Source organism: Xiphophorus maculatus, chromosome 19 (genome assembly GCF_002775205.1).
Source record: "Xiphophorus maculatus strain JP 163 A chromosome 19, X_maculatus-5.0-male, whole genome shotgun sequence".
NCBI lineage: Eukaryota > Metazoa > Chordata > Actinopteri > Cyprinodontiformes > Poeciliidae > Xiphophorus > Xiphophorus maculatus.
This window is the reverse complement of record NC_036461.1, coordinates 25,344,815-25,360,361: the sequence shown is the minus strand read 5'-3', so window position 1 is coordinate 25,360,361 and position 15,547 is coordinate 25,344,815. Positions and strand designations below refer to the sequence as shown.

General features: G+C 36.7%; 1 protein-coding gene across 14 annotated transcripts in view; it reads left to right on the top strand.

Annotated features, from left to right (window-relative positions):
• The window catches only part of syne1 (spectrin repeat containing nuclear envelope protein 1), a 104,348-nt gene that overhangs the window by 12,397 nt on the left and 76,404 nt on the right, over positions 1-15,547 (top strand). For 7 of the 14 annotated variants that reach the window (XM_023352556.1, XM_023352566.1, XM_023352565.1 and 4 more), the window contains 21 exons: positions 643-726; positions 2,808-2,900; positions 3,533-3,711; positions 3,842-4,038; positions 4,648-4,757; positions 5,264-5,314; positions 5,475-5,507; positions 5,799-5,906; positions 5,993-6,130; positions 7,049-7,213; positions 7,298-7,410; positions 7,493-7,661; positions 7,746-7,842; positions 7,936-7,956; positions 9,267-9,469; positions 9,615-9,779; positions 9,907-10,059; positions 10,165-10,308; positions 14,733-14,900; positions 15,026-15,184; positions 15,271-15,435. In XM_023352556.1, the coding sequence (XP_023208324.1) occupies positions 643-726; positions 2,808-2,900; positions 3,533-3,711; positions 3,842-4,038; positions 4,648-4,757; positions 5,264-5,314; positions 5,475-5,507; positions 5,799-5,906; positions 5,993-6,130; positions 7,049-7,213; positions 7,298-7,410; positions 7,493-7,661; positions 7,746-7,842; positions 7,936-7,956; positions 9,267-9,469; positions 9,615-9,779; positions 9,907-10,059; positions 10,165-10,308; positions 14,733-14,900; positions 15,026-15,184; positions 15,271-15,435 (2,715 nt within the window). The remainder of the gene's footprint in view (positions 1-642; positions 727-2,807; positions 2,901-3,532; positions 3,712-3,841; positions 4,039-4,647; positions 4,758-5,263; positions 5,315-5,474; positions 5,508-5,798; positions 5,907-5,992; positions 6,131-7,048; positions 7,214-7,297; positions 7,411-7,492; positions 7,662-7,745; positions 7,843-7,935; positions 7,957-9,266; positions 9,470-9,614; positions 9,780-9,906; positions 10,060-10,164; positions 10,309-14,732; positions 14,901-15,025; positions 15,185-15,270; positions 15,436-15,547) is intronic. The other 7 variants (XM_023352569.1, XM_023352557.1, XM_023352559.1 and 4 more) reach the window with 6 other exon arrangements.

The window sequence follows — 15,547 nt, the reverse complement described above, 5'->3', positions numbered from 1 at the left end:
ACGCTAATAGTTTCACACAATTTTTTTCATTGTCCAAACCTCATTGTTATCTGTAAAATGATAAGACGTCTTCGGGGTTTTTCATACTTCTATTTTTTTGCATTGTTGTTTGATTCTCCAAAACTGGGTTTCTGTAAACAGAAGTTAGAAACACTACGCCTATCTTTTTGGAAAACAGCACAATTGTGGCTTGACATATTAACTCACAATAAAAATCTTCCCTTCTCACACCTGGCATAGGTTCTACCAAAACTTGGATGTGTTATATTTAGGTATTTTAACATGAAGGTCTCCTGCAATTAACTTACTTTCTGCAAAACTAAATCTAATTTTGGAAAAAAATTAACTGTGATTCTCAACTATTCGTTCCTCACAATGATTCATTCTCACAAGTTATTTTATGTAAAAATAGATTTGCTAAAATCCCCAGACCAATCCCATAAGCATTTTATGCCTACTAAATAAAATCCAAAATTAGCTCCACTTAAGTTATTATCTCTCAGACATTATCTAAAAAAAGCAAAATTAAACTTTCTCTATGGCTTGTGTATTTGAATCTTATGATCAAAACACACTGAACTGAACAACAAAGCTTCCTTGGTTTGCTTATTAATTTCTCATTTCTGTCCTCTTTGTCTTCAGCCCCGTGAGCAAGGCCGCCAGCTGAAAAGGATACACTGGGTTTCCAACATCGGCACTGCACTCAAATTCCTCGAAGGCAGAAAGGTTAGCATGAAATTATGGTGCTTAATGTTTTATCCGTATTTCTGAAAGACAATAAAAGCTTTTAACCACGAAAGATGCAAGAAGGAAACTGAACTGTGAATGGGAAATAAAAACAACCTAATTAAGCTCTTGAAGCATATTTTTTTAAATTTATTTTTTAAACTAAAAATGAAAGTGTGGTCATTCATTTTGACTGAATTCATTACCGTCTTTGCATTTACTTATCTTTGTAACTGAAGACTAATTAGAGTAATTCTAGCACATCTAATAAATTCAGATCATAATTTTTATTCATGTGTGTTTGGGGTTTATCCAATACCTAGTAGTTTAAAAATCACTGTAGATTTTAAACCAGTATTGACTCAGGACTTCAACACATTTGACCCACAATATGTTGGGGTCAAAAATTGTGACCCCAACCTAATTAATTTTATTAATTATTTTTGATAATTAAAGATCCAGATAAATTTAATTATCTGAATTAACTTTCAGATAATTCACACTCAGATAATTCAAATGTGAATTATCTGAAAGTTGAAACACATTTATTGTTGATTAGCATTTAAATTAAAGTAATTTGTAGTACTATGCCTACTTTTCTTTGTCAGGTTTTTATAAGGCAACAGTAAAATGTGAAAAACAAACAAACTCTGGTCATAGTAGTATATTGAATAAAACATTTTAAGTGCAGAAACGCATAAACATTTAGGCAGAATGCTTCTACTAATGCTTCATATCCAGAGCAAAACACTAATGTCCATATCTTGTGTGGTCATGGCTAACTAAAGATGCACCAATAAGAATTTGTTAGCAGTTAGTGGCTAACATTACTTAGACAGTAGTCTCTGGATGCATTTTCTTGAAAATATAAATCCCTTTAACACTTAGGTTTCAGAAAAGCTTAAAATGCTCCCAAATCCATCATGTTTATTAATAGGTAGAAGTTGAAAGCTCCAAAGGGTTTACTTGCCTTCCTATTATCCGTTGACTCACCCCCTCTCTCTGACTTACAGGTTTAATGAATTGCAGTCTCAAGATATAATAGAACATAAAGGTTCCTTTTAAACAGTCTGCTAAATATTTTATTCTTCCTCTTTTAACATTTCACTTAAATGGAAAATAGCTCTTTCTGGCTATTTCCCCCAGAAATGTGTAAAATAGTTACAGAAATTTGGACAAGTGCAGAGAATGATAAAAGCAGCAGTTGGCAATTTCACTGTCAATGCCTTGGTTAAATTTTTTTTTCTACTGTTCTGTTGTTGACGTGTTAAAATAACACACAACTGCATATCTCACTACAAAAAAAAAAACATGTACGCATTTAGATGAATGATTGAAAGGCTCACTGGAAAGCATGACGTTTAGTTGCATATTTGTTAGTGAGCATATAGTGTCTCTTTCTGTAAAACATTCACTTTGTTCATAGAGGCATGACAGGACTTCTTCATTACATAACCCGTCGCTAAATCTCCTGCCCTGCTTTCCGACGGGTTCCCTGAGGACTGAAACTTATATTGTTGTGATCTCTCTCTCATCACGTTTGCTTTCAGTCTGTGTACCGAGGATCACCGGTCAGTTGCTGTTGAACACCTTGTGCTGTCACACACAATGCTTTCATGAAGTGCATGATGTATATTTTGCCAAACTTGGGAGAGAGCTGCCAGTATTTCTGATAGTCTGCATTTTGAGTAGAACCCGACCAATGTGTGCTCTGTGCTGCAGTTTAGCTGCTCGAGTGTAGAAACTTAAATCCAGCAAGTTGCCGCAGCTCTGCAAAGCAATGTTTGCAATCACAGTAGTGCATCTGCTTTTCTGTCAACTTATTTGTTTTTATCTGGTTGTCTTCTCTCTCATGCTTCTGCCTCTTACAATGATACTACTTATCTGCATCAAAGGCTTGACTTTGATGACTTTCATTGTTGTTTTTGGTCTGAATGAAAACCAAGGAAAATTATGTGTGAGACACTTTTTCCTTGGTCTCAAAGTTTCTCTCTCTCTCCAAAAGAGAGAGAGAGAAACTTTGGGTTTCTCTCTCTAAAAATAAATGATGGTGTTGACATTTTTTCTTTATTTGGTTTTAGATTAAACTTGTCAACATCCATGCCACGGACATTGCCGATGGGAGGCCATCCATCGTCCTCGGGTTGATATGGACCATCATCCTCTACTTTCAGGTAACTCCATATCAAGATGACCCAAACAAGACTAATCAAAAGAATCTGTCAGATGTCCAAATGGTTGCAATCTTAAAGCATGACAGGATTTACTGTCAAGATCTTATAATACAGAGCATCCACAGCAGGAGATGCTCAAGTCCTTTTCAAGTTTTCAGTTAATCGCACAATGTGTGCCAGTCCTCAAACCTTTTGCGCCAAGAAGTGAGTGCTAGGTTTTCCAACTACCACCATACTGACATGCATTTTAAAACAACCCAACTTTTAAGAAAAAAAATCATTTTTCATTGGCACTACACCAAGGCTGTCAAACTCATTTTCATTTTTCAAATCACAAATCTTCTCAAAGGGCCGGTTGTGCCAGAATATATTTATAAAAACCATTCCAACTGTTAAAAAAAGGAACAAAGAGCTGCCTCTCTATTTGATGACTTATATTAAATAACATTGAACTTCTTTGGCAGTAGACAAAAGGCATCCCACCAACTGTACTTGTACCACAACTTGAGACTCATTGGCTCTAAGACGTTTGCACACAGCTAACTTTACCTGAAGCAGATATCAGCAGTCATTACTGACATTTTTCCTCGCTTATATTCTTTTATTTTGTTTTTGTTTTGTTTCTCAACCAGATTGAGGAGTTAACCAGCAACCTGCCAGCTCTACAGGCGTTATCCAACAGCAACTCGTCTGTGGACAGTACAGCCAGCTGTGAAACAGGAAGCCCTCCCATGAAGAGGAGGGTCAATAACAAATTTCAGGGCAATGCTAAGAAGGCTCTGCTCAGATGGGTGCAGTGCACAGCCGCCAAGTATGTCATACTTTTGAGGTTTCCAATTTAAAGTACAAATGTTAATCCAGTTAATTTACCAAAAAGCTCTATGCTTATTCGTGTTTTAAAAGTCCTGCAAACCGGAGCGGCTCACCGTTGTGTTTTTCAGGGATTTTGGAATCGAGGTGAAGGACTTTGGGCCCAGCTGGCGTAGCGGCGTCGCTTTTCAAGCGGTAGTTCACGCCATCAGGCCCAATCTGGTGGATATGGAAGTGGTGCGGCGGAGGAACAACAGGGAGAATTTAGAGGAAGCTTTTGCTCTTGCAGAAAACGAGCTAGGCATTCCTCGCCTGCTGGATCCTGAAGGTCTGAAGGTCTCCTTGTTTCTGTTTGTCTTGTCTTTGTTTTTGCTTTTGCCTTAAAGGTTTGTAGTGTTGCTAACTATTCTAAACAGGTAACACTGGTCAACAGTTTTTTTTTTTCAGATATGACAGAAGTACACATAATATGAAATTCTGTCGAACAGATTTACATTAGCGTTCTTGATACTAAGAAGGCCAATGTCACCTTTCAGAGGATTAAAATTCAGTTTTACCATGGCGCAGACTGTGAGTGAAGAGAAGTAAAGCAGCCTGCAGTGACTCTGCAGTCCTAGCTTCACTTACAGACACGACTGAAGATGCTTTAAAACACACAGAGCTGCATAAGAATGGATGTGGCTACAGGAGCTTGGCTCTGATTTGTAGTGTCAGGCCATCAGTGTGGATAAAAGTAGACATGTATAATTAGCTGACAGCCTCAGCAGATTTAATCTCTTGAGAGAATGTCTTTTGTTCAGTTGGTACCAGATGTAAAAGCTTTGTTGCGTATTGTCCCTGCTTCTGCGCTTCAATTTTATTGAAGGCTTGAATTTTCTTCTGCTGTTCCAAGATTTATTAAAGCAGCGATTAAGATCATGTTTGTGTTGCTCTGCAGATGTGGATGTCGACAAGCCAGATGAAAAGTCCATCATGACTTATGTGGCTCAGTTTCTCAAGCATTACCCAAACCCCCAACACTCCGAGGGTGACGGACAGCAGGATGAGGTACTTTGTTCAAGTTTACCATTTTCTCAATCCAAGTCATGCAGTAGAAAGCACATTTTTTATTTCTGGACATGAAGTAATATTTACTCCATGTCTCCTGTCAATAAACCTAAAACTCCTGTGTTATTAGAATATTTATGGACAAAGAAAAAGACCCTTTGGAGAGGCTATGCACTAAAATCTGCCTTATTTGCTGCTTAGTTCTTTAAGTACTGTAAAAATTCAAATTGTCATTTGATAGAATACAGCTTTGATCTATTATTACAGGGATTCGAAATGCACTGATCAGAAATCTGTAGCAGATGTAGCATCTCTGACCTTTCCTAAAGCAAGCTTGCTAGAATATGTTCAGACTTCCCGGTTCGATTCTGGTCACCATTTGATTTCTCCGTGCGCCTCTAATAAAAAATCAATGCATGAACACAGCTGAGTTTTTATGCTTTATTTTGTATCATCACAGACTTATTTGGGTTTTTTCCCCATTCACTTTTCTTTCGTACATCAAGCTGCTTCTTGGCTCTATTCCAACTCTTGCATTGTCAGTGTCAGTACTTCAGGTGAGGGTTCAGGTCAGAGTACTGCATGCTTTCTGTTCGGCGTGTGTGTTCCCTCATCTCATTTTTCGATTCACTCTCCTTCTGTTTCCTTGCTGTTCTTATGCCTTTTTGATGTGTTTGCATTTCTCTGTGATGCTTGCTTTGATGCTTTCCTGGAAAGTTTGTTCCTGAAGATATAGAGCAAATGCTTGAGGTATGTTCAAATAAATGCTTGAGTTTTCTACTATACCGTATGTTTAAATACCATACTTATATCAATCTCTGCTTTTTCTACTTCTGTTTCTAAAATTAACTGTTTCTCTTAATGCAGATCTTGCTTCTGTGTGCAGGGGTGTTAATTTTAATGCAGACCTTTTAACCTTATCTTTACATTTCTGTCTTAAAATGTCATTTAAGTGTCCCAGTGACATGTTAATTAAGGAAAAAACTGGTTTTGGATTAAGTTTGAGCTTAAACTGAGCAGCTAATCATTTGATTGTGACAGAGGGAAGAGAGGAAGATGCTTAGAGAGCTGAAAGTGTTTTTGGATCAGCTGGAGAGAGATTTGCTGCGTGCCCAGGCTACAGAAGGAAGCCTCACTGACAAATACCAGGTGAGTTTGATTAGGAAGGGAAGAAAACACTACCTGTTTTGAAAAAGAAAAGGTTGTTGCAATAATCGTGTCTCTGTGTTTTGCAGGCATTCAAAAACTTTCATGTGCAGTATGAAATGAAGAAAAAGCAAACGGATCAGCTGCTCCAACCTGTTCACAAGGAAGGCAAACTGTCAGTGGACCAAGCTCTGGTCAAACAGGCCTGGGACCGCTTGTCTGCCCGGGTAATTATAGTGCATTCTTCATAGCAAGATTTATAGGATATAGAGTGGTAAAGTTATGCTGACTAATAAAATGTTTTTATTGATGATGAATTATTAGAAATTTTGTCAGATTTTGGTTAAATATGTTTTCCCCAACTTTATTTATATTTTCCTTTAAGGCCCAAACTTCAGTAGTTTAGCTTAAATCCATATTTATTCCCATATGTTCCTGCTCATTCATGTGAATTCCCATTAATTTAAAACAATGGTTAATTCATTATTACTATTTAAAAAAAAACATGTAAGGAATCCTGTGGGTTAGTACAGGCTAGAATTGAACATTTTGACTTGTTTACTTGCAATTTTGGCATAACTACACCTAAACTGCTCTGAGGAAAAAACATGACAGATTCACAAAACTGATTAGTTGGAAGTCATGACTTTTTCAGCAGTTCCACAGCAAATGCAGTGACATCATAGACAAGAAAAACGCTATAGAAAATAGAGAAAACATGAATAGACTGAAAAACACAACCCAAAAAGAATATAGAGATAACTATCCAGCACCAGGAGAAAAAACATTTACGTTTCAAAAGTGGATTTTGCATGATATGTCCCCTTTAAAGCAGGCTGTAGTATCTATTATTTTCTTCAATTAAAAGAAATCTCTTTGTTTCCTCACTTCCAGTGAAGTTCAGTGTCGTGCCGAGGGGGTGAATGATAATGTGTTTATTGTGGGGTGGCAGTGTGGGAACAGAGAGTGTTTTGTTCACTAGATACTCCACTTCTTTGGGCATCAACAGCTTGTTTAGAGTGGAATAATCTGCTGTTGCAGCGCGGTTGCTTGTGAACATACAGGAGCTCTGTGTTTAGAACAGCTTCTTCCACTATCGTTTTTTTTTTTGTGAGGATCTTTCTTTCACTGGGTGTCAATTGCAGCTGTTGGACTGGCACATTCATCTGGACAAATCTCTGCCCGGGCCGCTGGGAGTGATCGGAGCCTGGCTTCACAGAGCGGAGATGGCTCTGAGAGAGGACATCCCCCTCCAACATGTTCATGAAGAAACTGCCAACGTTCTGCACAGGAAACTGGAGCAGCATAAGGTAAAGTGTCTGCATACCCATCGATGTTGGCAATTTTAATTAGATAAATGTTAGTGAGGCTATAATTGTGTTTTTGTGTTGCAGGAAGTATTGAAAAGCCTGGAATCCCACAGACAGACTTTCATGCAGATCCACAAGGACAGATCAGTCAATGGGGTGCCAGTGCCGCCCGAGCAGCTCCAGGACATGGCAGAAAGGTGTGGCGGTGTTTCTTTTTCTCTGTAGTCATGTAATTGTCACAGCAAATGACATGGTCTTTGATGTTTCTTTAATATTTAGGTTCAACTTTGTGTCAACTTCATCACACTCTCACTTGATAAAACTGGAATTCTGGGAAATAAAGTACAGACTGATGGCATTTCTGGTGTTGGCGGAGGCTAAGCTCAAGTCCTGGATTATAAAATATGGCCGACGGGACTCAGTCGAACTCCTGCTACAGAGCTACCTTGTAAGTTTACATTATTTACATTGGATGTGTGCTGTTAGAGTGAATCAGTTTATGTAACAAATCGTTTTCCTGTTTCTGTTGTAGAGTTTTGTTGAAGGCCACAGGTTTTTTGACCAGTATGAGATCATCTTCACAGCCCTGAAACAAGCTGCAGAGGTTTATGTGAAGTCTGACAGTTCAAGTGAGATTCTAATTGATTTATCTTACTGGATATTATGATATATTGGGATTTATAAACTGAGCATTTGTTTGGTCTATCGATTTTATGTTACAGGAACTAAAACCTGTAACAAAGGTAAGTCCAGAAATGATGTTTGGGAAATAAAACATGCCTGTTTCCATTCCTTTCTGTAACTCTCGGTCTGTTTTTGGCTTCAACCATCTTTTGCTTCCAAAAACTAAAAGGTCATGGTGCATTATGCATGCAGGAGTAATTGTAGTTGGAGTGATATTTTAGCATGTTTAACAGTCCTAACACACTGCAACGTACAAAAGGACCAACAAGCAAAATCATTTGCAGTATGTTACAGTATCTCGCCAAAGTATTCATACCACCTGAACTCGCATCACAACCTTGAACCTCAGTGTATTTTGTAGGGATTTTATGTGACAGACCAACACAAACCAATGTGTAATTGTGAAACTGAAGGAAAATGATACATGGTTTTTATTTTTTTTTAGCCTTGAAAATCCCGAAAAAGCAACTAGAATTTAGATTCAGTCTTCTTAAATGTAAATAAAATCTAGCGCAAACAACTGCCTACAGTAGTCACCTATTTGAGTTAGTATGCATGTATTTCCATAATCTCTCTGTTTATGGAAATACATCCATGTAAGAAACTTGTGAGGTTTCTTACCGGCATCATGAAGACCCAGAAACGGAGCATACAGGTCAGGGAGAAAGTTCTGGAGAAGTTTAAAGCAAGATAAGCTTATATAATAATATCCTAAGCATAGAATTTATGTTTTTCATGTCCTACATGTAAAACTCCCTGTGCGATGGAAAACTAATGCAGTACATCACCCTGAACACGTCATCTCCACAGGGAAACATGGTGGTGGCAGCATCATTCTGGGAGGGCAATTAGATCAAACCTTTTCCTCGTGTTAGAGTGGTGCAGTCATGGTCCACAATTTATTGAGAATCTTCGGAGAGACTTGAATATCGATGTTTACGGACACTCTCCATTCAAACATATTGAGCTTCAGCTGTTTCGCATAGAAGAACATGCAGAAATTGAATTCTCTGGATGAAAAAAAGCTGCTACAGACACACCAGCAAAGAGTACAACTGCAGCAAGAGATGATCTTGTAAAGTATTGAGGGGGGCTAAACACAAATGCAGGGTGCATTTTTAAAATATTTTATTTGTTAAAAACACAAAAAGTTGTTTTTTAAAATCGTTTTCATTCTGTCTTACAACTACACCGTGTGTTGGTCTATCACATAAAATCCCTGTAAAATATATTGAAGTTTGTGGTTGTATTAACACAAAATGTGAAAATGTTCAGGAAGTACTAGTTAGTACTAGTACTAATACTTTTGCAAGTTAGCAACAGTAAGTAGGCACCCTGTAAAGCTAAAGTAAACCGCTTTAATTTCCAGTCGACGAAGCAGAGGGCGTGAGCAAATTCCTGACTGAAACGACAGCTCAGTGGAAGAACTTGGCGCTGGAGGTCCGAAGTGTTCGCAGCATGCTGGAAGAGGTGATCTGTAACTGGGAGAAGTACAGCAGCACCGTGGCATCCCTGCAGGCCTGGCTGGAGGACGCTGAGCAAATGCTCAACAAGTCGGAGAGCACCAAGCGTGTGAGTACATTCGGAGACTTGAGTGGCAACAACAGGGAATGGTACATTTAAATAAATTTATTCTGATTTCAGATTTGTGTTCTTCTATTAAAATAGATTGTCTCGTGTCGTCAGGCCCTCTTTTAGTCCTTCTTTTCTGTGTCAGGATTTTTTCAGAAACCTTTCTCACTGGATCCAGCAGCACATGGACATGAACGATGCTGGAAATTTTCTCATTGAAACGTGTGACGAAACCGTCTCTCGAGATCTAAAGCAGCAGCTTCTTCTACTGAACGGGAGATGGAGAGAGCTATTTGTCAAAGTCAAACATGTAAGCTCTGTGCACTTTAATGTGAGAATTTGCTAACAGGAATTGTTTGACGTTACCAAGCAGACACAGATTTATAAAGTCATACAGAAAGCATGACGTATTTTTGCCTTCCCTCTGTCATTTTCAGTATGCAAGAGCGGATGAAGTGGATAAACTTAGGCAAGACTATCAAGACGGGATTAATACCTTAAAGATGTTCATGGATGCCACCAATGAGAAGATGACCGCTCCTATTCAAGTGTCTTTCCTCAACGTCAGAGCCTTCGTTCAAGATGTTGAGGTTTGACCATCACCTTCACTCTCAGTTTAGACCTGTGCTATATCTTTTTCTTTTCTGTATGTTGTTATTTGACTTTTTTAAATTTTTTATTTTAATTTGGGACAGGAAATCAAGCACAAAGTGCCAGCAATGGAAGCGGCCTCCAAGGCAGCAAGCCGCACAGCTCAGCTGTTGACCAAAGACACTCCACAAGAGGAGATTTCTCAAATGATGACTGTCATGGCTTCGATCAAAGAGCAGCTCAGCAAGGTGAGGGTGTGTCGGCATGTGCTGTTTTGCAAAAAACAGATAAAAGATTGTTAAATTAGGATCTTGTAATCCTAGAGCCAGTATAATCTGCAAGGATCTCTTAATTATTCGGGTCCAACAACTTTCACACATTTCTGTTTTTGTGCCTTTTTCTGCTTTGTGGGCATAAGTCATTGTTTTGTGCTAATAAATAGTGTGCCTTGGATTTTTTTGTTAAAAACACAAACTTTGATGTTGATAGGTATTTTGTTTACCTAAATACAAAGAAAGAACCACAGACAACGTTTGAGTTTTCAACCAAACTTCTGCAGAAGGAGAAAACATAGCAAACCACTTCTTCAAGGTGTTTACCATGCGTTCTGACTCCCTGCAGCAGAGCCTTCCTTTTTATTAAGCAGGAGAAAGAAGGGAGTCAAGAGTGAAATGTGGGAGAGTGATAAATCAAAGAATGGCTATTCTGAAACAAGGAAGAACTACATTCTACACACAAGCAGTTTAAGGAGTAACCCAAGATAAGAAGCAGCTTCAAGGTTTAGGGAAAAAGCAAGTTTTGCCTTTCACACAGTTTAACAAATTCCTCCTCTCTGGGGTGTGAATACTAAACCTTTAAATGAAAAACAAACTGGTAACTACTTATGTAAGAATGATAAACATAATTAACCAAACATGGGTCGCGCTATCCCCTATGCCACCACGGCACGCCCAACTTTGATGTATTTCATTGAAGTTTGATGTAACAAACAAACACAAAGTAGTGCATAATTGTGAAGTAAAGGGAAAAATAAACGTTTTCGGTGCCAGCTTTATAGGACTGAAATGTTTGCCTGTTCCTCTGCAAAATTACTCAAGCTCTATCAGATGGAGGTGGGATGTTGTGTTAGTTTTCTTCCGCATGTCATGTTAGCCAAAACCTCTCAACAATGGCTTTCTTCTTCCTTCTCTTCCATAAATTCGGATCAAGAAATGTCAATTATTCACTTCAATAGCCGTAGCCTTTATGCAAATTATGACAAAATAAAAGAATATTTACATCAACTAAAAAGGTCATTTAGCGTTATAGCAATAACAGAAACCTGGCTCACCTCTGAGAAGGGAGTAGATTTCCCACTGGAGGGGTATGAGTTCAATTACATTAACAGAAAGAATAAAAAAGGTGGAGGTGTTGCTTTGTACATTAAGAATGATCTAAAATATAAGATGCTAGAAAAAATGTCAGTGTCAATTGATGAAGTTATGGAATGCATTACTATTGAAATCCAATTTGAGAAGCAGAAAAATATAATAGTCAGCTGTGTGTACAGAGCACCGGCATCTGATACTGACATCTTTACAAATTACATGGAAACATTGTTTACTAAGATGCATCAAAAGGTAATTTTCATCTGTGGAGACTTTAATATTGATATGTTGAATCCACATATGGTTAAAAGTACATCTAACTTTATTGATTCTATACATAGTTTAGGTTTATATCCACTAATTACTAAACCAAGTAGAATAACAACACAGAGTTCAACCCTGATTGACAATATATTTACTAATTATATGGAAAGTAAATTGAGAAGTGGACTTCTTATAAATGATATCAGTGACCATCTACCAGTGTTTGTTATACTTGAAGATGTTTGCAGAAAAATAAACAAGGTCACAAACATCACTTACAAAAGAATAATATCAGAGGACTCAATAAGAGCATTAAGAAACGATTTACAATCACAGAACTGGAAAGTGTTGTATGAAGAAAGAAATATTGATAAGGCTTTTGACATATTCACCAAAATATTTAAAGCATTTTATGATAAAAACTGTCCAATTGTAACTTGTAATTACAGGCAAAAAAACAAACATAAGCCTTGGATTACAAAAGGCATACATAATGCATGTAAGAAAAAGAATAATCTATATAAACAATTTATAAAATATAAAACGGTTGAAGCAGAACAAAAATATAAATCTTATAAAAATAAATTAACTATTATTATGAGAAAATGCAAAACAGATTATTATTCTAAAATATTAGAAAATAATAAACTAAACATTAAAGGAATTTGGAAAACTTTACATAGCTTGATAAGAAAAAATTCTTCTAATACTACTCACCCTAAATATATTATTTATAATGATAAAACCCTGAATGAAAAAGTTGGGATAGTAAATGGATTTAATGAATATTTTGTAAATGTAGGGCCTACGTTAGCAGAACAAATAAATAAATCAAACCCACTGGATGTGGATTCATCGGAAATATGTATTAAACAAAATACATCATCTATGTACCTGAAACCAGTAGATAAAATTGAAATTAAGGAAATAGTTAATCAATGCAACAATAAAAAATCAATGGACTGGAAGGACATTAACATGTCACTTATAAAACAGATAATTGATGATGTGGCAGATCCTCTAACTTACATCTGCAACTTGTCATTCATATCTGGAACATTTCCAAATGCAATGAAAATAGCGAAGGTTATTCCTCTATTTAAATCTGGAGATAAGAATATAATTAGCAACTATAGACCAGTGTCACTTCTCTGTCAATTTTCAAAAATACTAGAAAAAGTTTTTAGTAAAAGGTTGGATAATTTCATTGAAAAGCAAAACATTCTGACTGATTGTCAGTATGGTTTTAGAGAAAAAAGATCAACTTCGATGGCACTGATGGCATTAACAGAAGAAATTATAGATAATATGGATAAAAAGAAATGTGCAATTGGTGTATTTCTGGATCTCAAAAAAGCTTTTGATACCATCAATCATGACATGTTATTAAAAAAACTGGAAAGGTATGGCATTAGAGGGGTGCCATTAAACTGGATTAGGAGCTACATTGGAGAAAGGAAACAATTTGTAGAATTAGATGGTCAGAAATCAGACGTACTCAACATAACTTGTGGAGTTCCGCAGGGATCAGTTTTGGGACCCAAATTGTTCATTTTGTATATAAATGACATAGTCAAAATATCAAATCTTATAAAATACATTATATTTGCAGATGATACAAGTATCTTCTGTACCGGAGAAAACATTCAACAACTCTCTAAAGTGATCAACACAGAAATAGAAAAATTACAGCATTGGCTCAAAAACAATAAATTATTTGTAAATTTAGATAAAACCAAATTTATGATATTCGGAGACAATAAAAAACAGGAAAATAATCCAATTAAAATATCAATTGACAGTGTTAATTTAGAAGAAGTACATGAAATAAAATTCTTGGGTGTCACATTAGATAATAAATTCAGCTGGAAAACACACATCGGACAAGTAAAATCTAAAATAGCCAAGAGTGTTGCTGTTATAAGAAGAATTAACTTCGTACTAGACTATAAATCTTTGTTTATTCTATATAATACACTCATTGCACCACATCTGACATATTGTGTGGAAGTTTGGGGGAATACATACAAAACAAATTTACAGCCATTATACCTCTTACAAAAACAATCCATCCGAATATTACATAAAGTGGGATACTGGGATCACACAAACCAGTTATTTATTAAATCAAATATACTGAAATTCTGGGACCTGGTAACATTTAAAACTACACAATTCATGTTTAAGGTCAGACATCAAAAACTTCCACACAGTATACAGGAAATGTTTGCTGACAGAGAGGGTGGTTATTATCTAAGAGGTGAAGGATATTTTAAAAAACAACATATTAGAACAACCAGGAAGAGTTTTTGTTTATCTGTGTGTGGAGTAAATGTCTGGAATGGATTGAATGATGAGTTAAAACAAATTACAAATGTAAACCAATTTAAAAAGTTGATTAAAGCAGAGCTCATTTCAAAATATGCTGTATAAGATGTTTAATATCCAATAGGCTATAATGTAATTGATGATATAAATAGTACTTAAAATAAATTTGTATAGTTATACATGATGGAAAAATGGAAAAATTTTTCTTTTGATGTTATGACAGTTCATTGTAAATACATTGACAAGTAGGAAAGGGGCAGGACATTATAAGATGTATCTTCTACCTGCTCCTTTTCGAACAGAAAATTTTGCATGTCACATGGGCATAATAATTTGTTTCATATTTTATTTCTTAAGTTTGTTTCATTACATTTTATTTTATTTTTGATTGTTTTAAAGTCTGTTCGAAATAAATAAATAAATAAATAAAATAAAAGCCAGACATGCGGAGTGCATTACTAATTGTCTTTTTAGGAGCTTTTCCCACCTGAACTGTTTCTCTCCAGCTCCTCCAGAGTTACCATGGGCCTCTTGCTCTTCTTTATGTTGGACTGTCTGCTTGTCACATAAATTCTCAATAAATTATACTGTTATGTGGTTGTTAAATTCAAGGAGTGTGGATACTTTCATAAGGAACTATGCGTCTTAAATGATGTTTCCTCTAAATAACATGTCGGGTTTATGTTTTTTCCACATGCCTTTTCTCCGATCAGGTTAGGGAGAGATGTCTGCCTCTGCTTAGAGAGTCTCAGTCTCTCTTACCTCCACTGGAAGAAATGGAGAGGAACATCACAGGCTTCTATCAAGCTCTGGAGAAGGCTAGTCGTATCACCAGCACCACCGACTCTGAGGGACCAGTAGATTTTAAGCAGAAGTGCCAGGTAACTGTTACAGTTCACTGTTAATAAATGTCATGCAGAGGGATTGAAATGTTAAATAAAACTTCTTAATTGTCTGGTTTTAGCTGAATGTTAAAGCAACAATATGTTGATATGCATTTAAATAGGAGCTGGCAACCTTCACACACAGCTGCAAGAAGTGCCTGACAGTAATAGAAAGAAACCACCAAACCATCCAAAAAGTGATGAGCACCAGTAAAACGCTCCAGCACATGGACATGAGTCTTCTGCAGAAACGAGTGGCAGACCTGCAGACTTCCTCACAGGTAACCTTAATAATCGAAGACAGTTTTATTTAATGTCTAAAGAGCTGCCTTGGCAGGGAAGTAAAGACTTGTTTGATCGCCTGTAGAACATGATTAAGGAATCTACAGAGTGGCGAAAGCACGTGGAGGCAAACAGCAGCCTGATGAAGAGGTTTGACGAATCACGAGTTGAGCTGGAAAAGGTTCTGAAAATGGCACAGAGCTGTCTGACGGAAAGAGGCAACCCAGAGGAGCTGCTGAAGAAACACACCGTAAGGCTATTTTTTTACAGATTGTAGTGTTTTTAATCAAATTAATTGGTTCACTATTATTATTTTTTTTAATTTAATGTCATAATTACAATGAGTTCACCAATCAGAAATG